Raw genomic sequence first — 13,632 nt, 5'->3', positions numbered from 1 at the left:
AAAAAAAAAAATCAACCTGTGGTTGGATAGCTAGATGGGGTGTGGTATCCCCAACCCACCAAGATTCAAATTCTGGTGCTCGTATTTATTTTTGGATTTATTTCAGAATTTCCGGCGATGCGCATTCAGTGAAAGGAGACGTTCGCGTCGATGACGAGATGCCTAGGATGACTTCGTAAATTTCAAGATGATATACCGACTCAGTTTTTCGAAGATGCTCATAGAAATAAGGTGAGTAGGAATGAGTGTATGCGTGTGTATATGAACGCTTGTGCCTGTAGTGATATTTTAAAAAAAACTAGTACAGGAGTGAGCCCAGAAGCCTACAGAAGTTTGCGGCCGGGACCGTTTCCGAACAGTCCATTCCGGCCGTGCCCACACAGATACAGCCAACCCAGCCCGAAACTGCCGACGCCAACCGTCCTCTCCTCGGGACCCGAACCATCCCCAAAACCCCACCACCTCACGATCTCCTCCACCCTTCCGCGGTCCCGCCCATGGCCGCCGCCGCCGCCGCCGCCGCCGCGGTAACTCCTCACCTCGCCGCGGTCGGGACTGGGTCCCACCATCACCACCAGCCGCCGCATCGTCCGCCCGTGTCCATCTCGGCCAGACCGAGGGCGCGCCTCGTGCCCGTCGCCGCGGCGGCCGCTACTCCGGCCACCGATGGCGTCGCGCCGGTGCCACCCCACCCCAGGCGCTCGTAAGCCTTCTCCCTTTCCGTGGACCATTTTTGAATCCTGAGCGACTTTATTCTTTGATTCTTCGCTGCGCCTTGCCATTGATCTATTAGGATTCCTTTCCCCCTTCAACCTCTATGTATAGGTTTGTAAAGCGCCACACGATATCAGTTTTTGTTGGGGATGAGAGTGGGATGATCAATCGGATTGCCGGGGTCTTCGCGAGAAGAGGGTACAACATCGAGTCATTGGCGGTTGGGCTGAACAAGGACAAGGCGCTGTTCACCATTGTAGTGTCAGGAACAGAGAAAATAGTTACACAGGTCGTCGAGCAGCTCTACAAACTTGTCAATGTTATACAGGTCAGCATTTTCTTATTCCAGTATCCCGTGAATATTGCAAAAGTTTGCTAACTAATAGTAACATGTAGTTAGTGGAATCACTCGTGTCAGTTTCTGTGCTTGTTCCTGTCATCGCAGTATCTGAAATTCATAGTCTTGTATATTGATTGAACAGGTTGATGATTTGTCAAAGGAACCGCAAGTTGAAAGAGAGCTCATGCTTATAAAACTAAACGTAGAGCCAGAACAGCGGCTCGAGGTAAAAGTGTATATGTGCCTTTTGCAAGCATGCTATCTAGAGATTTTAATCTGTGCATGTGCTCAATTTAAATATTTCAGTCCGAGAGGTAATGGAAGTACAGTTTGGGTATTCTTTGCTTATTTCAATACTCATACATGCAGGTGATGGGTTTGGTTGACATTTTCAGAGCCAAAGTGGTTGATCTTTCAGACCATACACTAACTGTTGAGGTAAAATCCGTGATGTGTCGTATCTTGCAGAACAATTACACTATCACTCGTATGTCCTTTATTAAAGCAAAGTATGCTCTCTGTTTCTGAGTCATGCCAAAGGTAACTGGCGATCCTGGAAAAATTGCTGCTGTACAGAGGAACCTGAGCAAATTCGGGATCAAAGAAGTTGCCAGAACTGGCAAGGTTATACTCCTTAGAAAGATTAATACCATATCATGCTTTCTTCTTGACTATATCTAATGGGCCATACTAGTGTAACAGATAGCTTTGCGGCGTGAGAAAATGGGACAGACAGCTCCCTTTTGGAGATTCTCCGTAGCTTCCTATCCTGATCTTGAAGTAAAAATGCCTTCAAAATCTACACTAAGCACTGCAAAGACAACCAGTGGGGATTCTGAGGAATCATCCCAGGTAAGGAATGATAATTCTTATCATTCATATAATTCTTGTAGCATGTATTTATCTTTTCTTCAGCACTGCAACAACACTGTCTCCATTTATTTTGACCTGGTGTATTGTGTTGTGTGAAAATCTTTTTATGTATTCAACGAAAATCAACACGCGTAATTTACTTCTATTCTTTATAATAAGAGTTGTTCTTTACTGAATTGATCTTGTTGATTATTCTTTTCAATCTGTGTTTGTAAGGGCAAAATAGTTTCTGTAGATTATTTACCAATATTGATCCTTGCAAGTGCACCTTATATGCAGTGAATACTGATGTGATGATTAGCTAGATTTATCTATTTATGCCTACCAGTTTAGGACAAAAGCAGAAGTTGGTGCACTATTTAAATTGCTGTATCATTCCCAATACCAGCATTATGTTGAATTGTTAGTCTTGATTTGAAAGTAGTAAGAAGTTGGCTATCTTATAGAATAACTACAATTTCACAAACACTGGTTAGAAATGACCTTGGCTATGTTTGTGTGAACAATTTTATTGCAAATTCTATTTCTCCAATTTGCAACAGCAGCTGTATGAATTTTTATATAATCTTACATTCTTATTACTAGGGCGATGTTTATCCAGTGGAATCTTACGAAAGCTTCTCGATGAATCAAATTCTTGATGCTCATTGGGGTGCCATGACTGACAGTGATGTAAGTTCTTGCATTCTTCTTTCACTAGAGCTGCTGTGTTGCTGAAAATTAGTGGCAAGAGCCCTGAAGTGTACTTGAACACTAAAATTCTTAATATTTGTTTGCATTGAACTACAATTGCAATTTTAATACCCATTTGGAAAATAACTGGCATACTTTTCTTTCTTTAGCCTACAGGGTTTTGTTCACATACTTTGTCAATCCTTGTGAATGATTCCCCTGGAGTTCTTAATGTTGTAACGGGTGTCTTTGCCCGGAGGGGCTATAATATTCAGGTTTGTTTTCCGCTTATATATATCTTATGTTGACTCAGTTAGATCATTGCAGGTTACATGGTTGCAGTAAATGCTTAAAAGTTGTATCCATTACTTTGACAGAGTCTTGCTGTTGGCCCAGCTGAAAAAACGGGCACTTCTCGCATCACCACTGTCGTTCCTGGAAATGATGAATCTATCGCCAAGCTAGTACAACAACTTTACAAGCTCATCGATGTTTATGAGGTCAACTTATCAATGTGTGGTTTCTATGATTGTTGTTTCATATGTAAGGTTAACTCAAATTCATCTTGGTTTCTCAGGTTCAAGATCTTACACATTTACCATTTGCGGCTAGAGAGTTAATGATCATAAAGGTCGCTGGGAACACCTCAGCTCGCAGGGAAATCCTGGATATTGCTGAGGATGTTTTCAGGGCCAAAACGGTTGATGTATCAGGCCACACAATAACTCTTCAGGTAATAATTACTTTACCCTGGGTCCAACTACTAGATTTAGGACTTTATATTCTTTTGTTGGTAGATAAATCAGTCGGTTTTATCTAAGCATTTTCTTAATTCAATCTAGACATGTTGATTGTAGACAGCAGAAATATGAACATTAATCAGATACAGCCTTTACTTGGAGCATTATCCGCATAGCTGTCAACTAGCCTGATAAAAATTTCAGTATATATCTGCTGCTATTTTGAAATATATGGTAGTATTTCTTAATATTGATTTAAGTTGGATAATAGAGATATGCAACAATGTGGGCCTTCATAGATTGTTTCAGTGTCATGTATCTATGGCTATACCGGCAAATCGTATGTCTGACATAATTGTAATCCATTTGAAGAACAAAATTTGACATAAACTGTATTTATATAAATATCTCATAAGAATTCACTTGCTGGTATTACATAGAAACATTTCCATTAACTCAAAGCTCGTGCAATGATTTCCTTGTTTTTCCTATGGCGTAATCAAACACCCTTTCATTGGGATTCTTATTGTATTTAATCCTACAATTCAATAAGGCCGGATATTGCGATCCTACCCTTTCCATTTTCCTCTATTTCTTGAATCTTGCAAAAGAGTCCTGCAAGGACAATATAGTTAGTGGCATCAATAATTTGTCTTAACAAGCAATAACATTATTGTCATGCAGCTTACTGGAGACCTTGATAAAATGGTTGCACTACAAAGGTTGCTTGAGCCCTACGGCATCTGTGAGGTTCGTACTGAAGATTCACTTTTTTTTGAAGCTCTTGAACGGTTCACTTTGCAAATGCACCATAATATCCATAATTTGTGTTTGGCAGTGGATTAGTTATTCCTCGATTGTGGAGTGCTTAGGCCAATGCAAATTGTAGTTTAGTAACTGCAAATTTTTGAACGGTTATTTGTAGTCGATCCTTTACCCTCCTTTGGCCATGCTTTTGCAGATTGCACGAACTGGCAGGGTTGCGCTGTGCCGTGAGTCAGGAGTCGATTCCAAGTACCTCCGTGGCTATTCCCTTCCTGGATAGCGTGTCAGTTGGTGAGACATCACACTGCATCAGTTCATGGGTTGCCATGATTCTCCTGATCTTGGGTCTCCTAAACACCCTCTGCAATGGTGTTTCATTCCTTTCGAAGCATAGAGCAAGAATGCCAGCTGTTATAGTTTACGTTCACTAGATTTACACTTTATCCTCAGGAGTTTTTGGCATATATACCACAGAGAAATGAGTTTGGGATGTTTGAATCCCATGTGAGCTCACGGAGGCAGAAGAAACCCATCCATAGTTTCTGCAGTGAGGTTTTTTGGCTTTGAAGTTCGTTGGTCGATGAAGACTCTTTTTTTACGTTCTGAATACCTAAATTAAGTATTTATGCATTTCTTTTACCTCTAAAGTCATCTAGAATTCAGGCCTGCTACTTTGAAGCCTTCAATTAGCACCAATCGAATATAATTTTCCCTGTGGTTCCGGCAAAAAAAAATTTCCCTGTGGTGATGAATCAAATTTAGGACCGTGCTTTCAAATTGGGAATTTACATTTACGCTTTAGCACACTAAAGTCCTCTCCGTGACAAATGTCATGCTCGTTACGTTTGCAATATAGGTGGGGTGTATATATATATATTAGAAATTTGGAATTGATGTATTATGGGACCTCGACGAATCATTTGTGAAGCTATAAGCAGACCAGTGTCTTGCTTCGTGCTCCCTTTCTTCAATACAAAATGATTCTGCGTGACGGTTTTGTACAAGGGAAGGGAGCTTTGTGCTCCCTCCCTCTCCCTCTCTAGGAAGCTTCGTGCTCCCTTTCATCCCACCCCCATTCCCTAACCTCATTTTCCCACTTTCACTAAATTTATATCGTTAGACAATTGTGATTTTATACTTTATCCTCAGCAGTTCCTTTTTCCGGCTGTTCCTGGATAAGAGCCTGATGGAGGACTGACGCGTTTCAAGGAGGAATCTGGAACTGAATACTGCAGCGGTGCAGACCTACAAATCTGCTTTCATCTGCATCATACACTAGGGAGAAAATGCCATCCCTGCAAACAGCAAATAATATCCTACAACATAAATTATGCCGCACCAGGTTCTCAAGCTCATATTCTCTTCAGTTGACATGTTAGGAGATTTCTTACGATTTGGCAGCGACAATAGCCGACGTCCAGCATATAACTATGCTAGCTCCAGCTTGAAGTCTCCAGGAGGAGGCAAGGAACACGGTAGAAACCTGAAAGAGCATGCAAGCAAGCAGGATCTGCGATGCTATTAGCATCTATTCCCTCCATCCACAATATAAGATGTTACATATAACATCTTATAATATGAGGCTATAACAATCATGCATATAAGGGATTAAAGAAAACTCAAATAATATTCATAAGTAGATCTGATCATATACTCGCACTTCATCAGATCCCAACAAAGATACCGCAAAAAGTGATTATATCAAATAGATCTCCAAGAATATCGAGGAATATCGAGGAGAACATTGTATTGAGAATCAAAAAGAGAGAAGAAGCCATCTAGCTACTGCCTACGAACCCGTAGGTCTACGGTGAACTACTCACGCATCATCGGAGGAGCACCAATGAGGATGATGAACCCCTCCATGATCGTGTTCCCTTCCGGCAGAGTACCGGAATAGGGCTCTAGATTGTATCTCGTGGTTTTGGAACTTGCGACGGCTGGAATTTTGTTTTGTCGACTCCCCTAGGGTTTCTGAAATATTAGGGTATTTATAGAGCTGAGAGGCGGTGCAGCGGAGCTCCGTGAGCCCCACCACCCATCAGGGCGCGCCTGGGCCTTCCCTTGTCCACTTCCTTGGCTCCCAAGTTGTCTTCTGGTCCAAAAAAATCTCCAAAAAGTTTCGCTGCGTTTGGACTTCGTTTGGTACTAATATTCCGCGAAGTAAAAAAAAACAAGCAAAAAACAGCAACTAGCACCAGGCACTATGTCAATATGTTAGTCCCAAAAAATATATAAAGTTGATATAAAATGATCGTAAAACATCCAAAAATGATAATATAACAGTATGGAACAATAAAAAATTATAGATACATTGGAGACTATCAATGACCAAAACTAATATCTAGTCAATGATATATATCAATCTTGGTCAACATTTGTGAAGATAATTTCTAACTCCCATACTAAGAAATGTAAGTATTTTGCAAAGGTGTAAAAACCAGCGAGGAAGGACACTGAGAGAACATTTGGAGTGCTACAAGCTAGGTTTGCAATTGTCTGGGGTCATGCTCGTTTATGGAACAAGGATTCTTGGAAACGATCATGAAATATTGTGTGATCCTACACACCATTATCATGGAGGATGGGACGGACGTGCCAAGCCCCATGGACTATGAAAATGTTGGTACAATCGTCTCGCCTTGCCGACACACAAACGACATTCAAACATTTCTTGAGACACACCGAAAGATTGAAGACCGGGCCTCCCATGACCAGCAGAAGGAGGATCTCACTGAGCATCATTAGAAGCTAGCTGGGAGATAGTGTGTTTAAATTTATTTATTTTCCTAAAAAATTGATTAAATTATTTGTTGCATTTGGCTTATTTGTTGTATTCAGTTTAATGGTTTGTAATGATATTTGTTGAATTGTTTGATCTCAATTGGAGTAGTAGAGTAGAAAGAAGAAACAGAGAATACATTATGGAGGCCACATTATGGGAACTCTATGTTTGCGCACAGCCTCCGCAAGCACTAAAACATTATGGAGCGTGCTCCATATGCGTTATGCAAGCTATGAATATGACGACTCTGCTAGAGTTGCTCTTAGTATATAATTACTGCTACTCATGGTACTACCACTGCCGTGCAGTCACTGGTCACTGATGTACCTACCAATGCATGCGTGCTCCAACACGTGCATGCCCCTCTGGATTTCCGCCCCATCTTAAGTGTATTTTGCCTTAACGAGACGTAAATGGTGTTAGAGATGTGATTTAATTTCTAATGGGCTCGGAGTAAATAACCATCATTTTAATCATCCAACCACATAACCCCATAGGCTGATTGTTGAAGAAAAAATCCCTTAGCATAACTGTAAGTTGGGGGTATTGTCTTGTGCCACCCATGTTTCAATGATATATATGGGAAATGCACATACGTGTGTCATGACGTGTGAGTGTCATGCAATTGCCTCTTTTTTTTGCAGATCTAACCTTTTCGCTTTTGACGTACGGGATGTGCAGGTCTAACTTGCAACGTGAAGAAAATGGCAAGAAATATATTTGGGGCAAAGTCATGCCGTCACGGGTGACGCACGCGTACAATACACACATCAACCCGTCGCCTGTCTGTCCTACACACTCACTATGAGCTTCGTCTATATAAACCGTAGCGTAGCGCGCATTTGCACTCGCACGGAGACATAGCACATCAGTATCTTAGCACCTTGCCAAACCCTGAGGCTTAAAGAGCTCCAAGCGCCATAAATAGGCTAGCCCGACGAAGATCGACATGGCCGGCCATGGCGACGAGGTGACGACGAACAGGAAGGTGGTGCTGAGGAGGCACGTGACAGGCTACCCGACGGCGGAGGACATGGAGGTGGTCGTCACCTCCGACGTCCGGCTGCGGGTGCCGGAGGGGCCGACGCCCGCCGTGGTGGTCAAGAACCTGTACCTTTCCTGCGACCCGTGGATGCGCGGCCGCATGACCAAGCACGACGTTGGCGATGCCGTGCCGGCCGAGGACTTCGTGCTTGGAGAGGTACGCACGCACACCATCAAAATTCATTTTGATGCAATGCAGGTTGCTCTTTTACGTACCCTTAATCTCGTGGGAGTTTCGGGGCTGACCGATCTTGCATGTATATTTGGATGATCATCAGGCCTTGGTCAACCCTACCTCTCCTCGCCGCCGCCAACCCTAGCCGCGCCCAGCCCTCCTCCACCCCCACCTCTCCTCGCCGCCGCCAGAGGCGGTCTCCGGGCAAGTCCGGGGCGCCGCCAAGGAAGGTGGCGGCGGGGCAAGTTGCTGCTCTGCTTCCGCGGGGGCATTCGGATCTGGGGCGGCGGCCCCTCTGGTGAGGCACCACCGGCTTAGCGGCGGGCGGTGGTGCGGGCGTTTGGTTCCGGCGTTCTTGGCCGCGCGGGCGGCGGAATCTCGGAGGACGAGGGCGACGGCGCCAGATCTGGCGCCCCTCCTCCCTGTACGGCGTGTTCTCCCCCATCCGGCCCGCTCGTGTTCCATGGGACGCCGGCGCTGGTGGTGCTAGTGGTGGGGAATCCAGTCCGGGCGAAAGCCATGGCCGACCATGCTCGGCTGCGTCGACGGCGACGCCTGAGGGCGCCGTGTCCCTCCTTGGAGGCGTCTGACAGGTCTGATCCCCCCACTCCCCCTTCCCCTAGTTCTCCCGGGCGAAAGCTCCAACTTTGTTGGGCGGCGGCGGCGCCATCGGCGTCGTATCCTTCTTGAAGGCGCCGTTTAGGGAGCTTGGTGGTCGGTGGGCGCTGTTGGGGTGCGGGGGGTGGCGGCGGTGGTACCCTCCTCGTCCTAGCTCTTGCTTTCCATCGCCATTGTATCTTTCCGCTCTGCAAGGTGGTGGCGCTGTCTAGAGGACGGCGACGTTGGTGGAGCGGTGCTTCATCTTTCACATTGATGATGGCGGATCTCGGCGGCATGGTGCTGTGGAGACTCGGCGTCTGATGCGCGGAGATGGACTCGTGCAGGAGGAGGAAGCTGTCTGGCGTCATGGGGACGTCGATGGCAGACTGGCTAGACAAGGTAGAAGCCTCAATTTGATATGAAGACGGACCTGTGGAAGATGGCGGCGACGACACACGAGTGCGTCTGACCGGATTACGCCCCAGACCCAGTATGTGGCTCGGCTGGGGTTACCGAATGAGTTTCGGCTTCCGGCTTTTGATGTTAGGCTTAGGTGAGTGGTTTGGGTAGTGGCCCAGCTAGCACCCCCTCATCATATTGGATAGGAGTAGCGGCACATGTTGCCAAGATGGTGGATTCAGACACATTGTTGTAATACTTTGTATGGTTATCGAGAATAATCAATAAAGTGGCCGTATGCATCTCCCAGATGCAGAGGCCGGGGGTCATCCTCCTTTTCTAAAAAAAAAATCAGGCCTTGGTCAATTTCACGGTTGGCAAGGTGCTCGACTCGACGCACCCGGAGTTCGACGCCGGCGACCTCGTCCGGGGGATGAGTGCATGGGAGGAGTACACCCTCATCACCCAAACGGAGGGCCTGTTCAAGATCAACCACCCCGAGCTGCCACTCTCACACTACACAGGTGTTCTTGGTGAGTGAATATCTATGCGGACACAAAGTATACCAAAAGGAGCAATTTTAACATGCTTCCTCTTACCTTTTTATTTTCGAGTTATTTACCAAAAACCATCACACTTGAGGCTAGGGTAACCGGTCGGTACCATATTTGAGCCATATCACAAAAAAACCACCAACTCTGGGACTAATCGGTACCGCGGAGCACTGACTGGCCGATTTAGCCGCAGAAACAGCGAAACCGATAGGTCGGACCCACCTGTTGGGCTGACGTGGCGTGCCTATGTGGATAATTCGCTGATGTGGCACAAGGCCCCACCTGTCGGGCTCTATCTTCTTCCCCTCTCTCCCTCCAGTACACCAACCCCCACCACTGTCTAATCCCGCACCGCCGCCGGAGCTCAACCCCGGTGAGATACACCACCACCGGCGAGCTGCCCAGCCGCCCCAGCCACCTAAAATTCATGTTGAGCCGCCGCGCTGGACCTCGTACCTCCATGACTAGATGTCTCCCTGGACGAACGCATGCGTGCCCTGCATTGGGCATTGAGGGCGGCGCGAGATGGCAGTGAACTGGCGGCAAACCAGAAGCATCGGGCCGCCCCCTAGGCTTCTCCTACACGGGAGATCCTGCTCGGGCTCAGGCCAATGGAGGCGGTTGCAGCGTCCGGCCTCGTGATCGCAATGATGAAGCACGCGTCGACGGCGCTGGAGCTACTATGTCGGGCTGCCGGCGCCGGTGCGCAGGGAGGCCCTGGCCGCGCGCCGTGGAGGGCATGTCCGTCCGCGGCCGCGAGTCCGCCATCGGCGTCCCCAGAGAAGACCACCATGGGCGTCGGCCGAGTTTCTCCTTACTGCAGCTGCCTCGCGCGCCCGTTCCCAGCCTCGCCTGGTGGTGGCGCCGGTGAAGACACACACATAGCGTGTTTGTTGAAATGCCCATGAGAAAACTGAAGGGAGGAATAAAAAGAAAGTGTGAAAAAAGATAAACACTCTAGTCATTGACATGTGGGGCCCTCGTCCAACTCAGCAAATTGTCCACACAAGCACGCCACGTCGACCCGACAGGTGGGCCCGACCTATCGGATTCGCTGTTTCCGTGGCTAAAACGGCCCGTCAGTGCTCCGCGTTACCAATTAGTCCCAGAGTTGGTGGTTTTTTGTGACATGACTCAAATGTGGTATTGACCTGTTACTCTAGCCCCAAGTGTGGTGGTTTTGGGTAAATAACTCTTTATTTTCACATGGTGATAAGGAGTTAACCAAACTAATTATTTAATGAAATCAACGGCTCAGATCTATTGTATACTCTTACCTCTCATGGGAAAAGAGGAGGTAAGAGAGCATGTTAAAATTTGCCGAAAAAACACTCGTTCCAAAAGTTTTTTTGAAACCTTTGAGAATTCATAGTTCTCTTCATTTAGAAATACATTGATATTAGTTTTATTATGAGTGAAACTTTGTAAAGGTTAATCAAGTTCACATGGAAAATATCAACATCTGAAATACCGGACCAATATTTTTAAAATATATTACATATTATGTTTTTGCCATTGTACATATCGATTTTGTTTGTAAACTTGATCAAATTTATAAAATTAGACTCAAGGCAAAACTAATATGTAATGTGTTTTAAAATGGCAGCAAGAATGAAAAGAAGGGGACGCTAGTGGGTTAAATTTGGGGTGGGAAGTGGTTGGGAGCAGCGGTGGAGAAAAGACAAGCTAGAAGTTAGAAGTTAGGGTTCGTTCATGTAAGTAGAGGGTTACTAGGACGATGGGTTGAGTCAATATTCAAACTATTTCATGGAAAACAACCATTTTTTTGCGAGAAATGGAAAACAACCATTTAATATAGCCTACACATGCTACGTCTGTGAAATTTGCATATATTTGCAAAAGATTTCTCACATGATTCATGGTGTTTTAAAAGTCCATTTTGAATACAAATTTAACAATAAATCTGAGACATCACTCTCATTTGTGACGGTTCTAGAACCGATTGGGATTAGACCCTTTTGTATGCTCTTTTGTGTACTGGCAGTAATCTCCTCACTGCTGCTTATAATACATTTGATGATCATGCAACATTGATCCTGCTTGCAGGCTTGGCAGGGCTCACTGCATATGCTGGACTTTTTGAGGTTGGCAAGCCAAAGCAAGGTGAATCTGTTTTTGTGTCGGCAGCGTCTGGCGCCGTGGGTCAGGTCGTTGGACAGCTCGCCAAGATCGCAGGATGCTATGTGGTTGGAAGTGCCGGCTCCGATGAGAAGGTTTGATCACATAAGACTAGTCACAATAGAAGTAACTTAACTAGTAACATCACACATTTCAATACAAAATTGCTTATGTGGCAGCTAATTAATGAGGAGAGAGGGGTTTGTGGTAACTTAGCTAGTTATTGTAACATGACACATTTTAAGGCATAATGAGTCTATAGCCTAATAAATGAACTCTTTCATGATACCACTCATATGTTACTGTTTACTATGAAGGTAGTAACATAGACTAGTAATATCGACAAGTTACTACTCTATGTTACTCTCCACTGTGAGTAGTCTAAGAAATTTTGTTACGGTTCTCTTAGTTATCGGTTGCTCGGAATCGTCGTCTGTCTTGGTCACCTAAAAACGTGTTATTTGTATATCATAGTTCTTTACTTAGTCACCTTTCCTATAGAAATCATCACTGCTTAACCAAAAGCGGATTTTTTACAAGCATCTCCCTGTGTACATGGATAGGAACTTTTGGTCTATTATTAGTGTATATACACCCTATATGAAAAAATACTAGTAATTAAGTAAGAAGTAAAAAAAATCTGAAAATATTTTTGAATTAAACGTGACCTTTCATTATGCTTGTAGAAAAAATTCCACAAAAAGAAACACCCCGTCGTTATTTTCTTTGCCCTGAAGTCGGCGCTGGTTTTTTATACGTGAAAATTCATATACTGATGCAAAAGAAAGTCAAATTTAATTTTGAAAAACTTCTAAACTTTTTTGACTTTTTTTTTCCATATCAGATGTATATACACCCAGGAATCAAAGCATGTTTCCCCTGAGCACATGGTCTAAAGAGTGAGGGACGATAAAAATGCTTGGACATGGTCCACGAGCGTAGAAAGTGATCAGAGTGTTAAAAATGTTCAAAACAACCTGGGAGACCAGGCAACCTCTTTTCAGTTCATGCCACCAAACGATGAACTTTTTTGTTTGTCAGGTGAATCTCCTGAAGAGCAAGATGGGCTTCGACGATGCGTTCAACTACAAGTCGGAGGGGGGCGACCTCGGCGCGGCGCTCGGGCGGCGCCTCCCCGGCGGCATCGACGTCTACTTCGACAACGTGGGCGGCGCGACGCTGGACGTGGAGCTGCTGCGCATGCGGCCGGGCGGCAGGGTGGTGGCGTGCGGGATGATCTCACGGTACAACCTACCGGAGCACCAGGGGGTGCGCAACCTGTGGTGCACCATCCCGAAGCGCGTCCGGGTGGAGGGCTTCTCCTGCATGGACTACCACCACCTGTACCCCAGGTTCGAGGAGGAGATGGCCAGCTACATCAAGGCAGGGAAGGTGACCGTCGTGGAGGACGTCGTCCGAGGGATCGACAAGGCGCCCGAGGCTCTGGTGGGCCTGTTTTCTGGGAGAAATGTAGGCAAGCTGTTGGTTGCTCTTGCATGAGTCGTGAGTGTGAGTCCATGGAATGATGACTTCTTTCTGTGTTTCACTGAATAAGATTGTAATTGTGGGCTTATAATTTTTTTTGAGACAAACCAAGCTTTATTCATTCATAATCCATAGAGTGTGGGATACAATTTGGATTATGGGATTGGCCATATCAGACATGGCGTCCCAGCCCTAACGAAAGAGAATGCTTGGCTAACTTATGAGCTTCTAGGTTCACTTTTCGACTCTCAAAAGTAAATTTACACTGAAAAAAACTAGAATAGGCATAAAATTTTGTAATAGAAGTCCTTGTTTATTCAAGTTTGTGCCAAACGTCTATAGAAAAA

General features: G+C 45.3%; 2 protein-coding genes across 2 annotated transcripts; both read left to right on the top strand.

Annotated features, from left to right (window-relative positions):
- Positions 1–379: 379 nt before the first annotated feature.
- Positions 380–4,743, top strand: LOC123086780 (acetolactate synthase small subunit 2, chloroplastic). Its single transcript, XM_044508578.1, has 12 exons — positions 380–703; positions 826–1,042; positions 1,197–1,280; positions 1,424–1,492; positions 1,595–1,678; positions 1,757–1,906; positions 2,513–2,599; positions 2,770–2,874; positions 2,977–3,099; positions 3,177–3,332; positions 4,024–4,089; positions 4,301–4,743. Exons 1-12 carry the CDS (start codon positions 498–500, stop codon positions 4,382–4,384), a joined length of 1,431 nt encoding a protein of 476 aa, XP_044364513.1. The 5' UTR covers positions 380–497; the 3' UTR covers positions 4,385–4,743.
- Positions 4,744–7,751: 3,008 nt separating this feature from the next.
- Positions 7,752–13,300, top strand: LOC123082236 (2-alkenal reductase (NADP(+)-dependent)). Its single transcript, XM_044504605.1, has 4 exons — positions 7,752–8,090; positions 9,463–9,640; positions 11,729–11,895; positions 12,842–13,300. Exons 1-4 carry the CDS (start codon positions 7,839–7,841, stop codon positions 13,298–13,300), a joined length of 1,056 nt encoding a protein of 351 aa, XP_044360540.1. The 5' UTR covers positions 7,752–7,838.
- Positions 13,301–13,632: the final 332 nt, after the last annotated feature.

Source organism: Triticum aestivum, chromosome 4A, assembly GCF_018294505.1.
Source record: "Triticum aestivum cultivar Chinese Spring chromosome 4A, IWGSC CS RefSeq v2.1, whole genome shotgun sequence".
Classification (NCBI taxonomy): domain Eukaryota; kingdom Viridiplantae; phylum Streptophyta; class Magnoliopsida; order Poales; family Poaceae; genus Triticum; species Triticum aestivum.
This window is presented reverse-complemented; position numbering and strand designations above follow the sequence as displayed.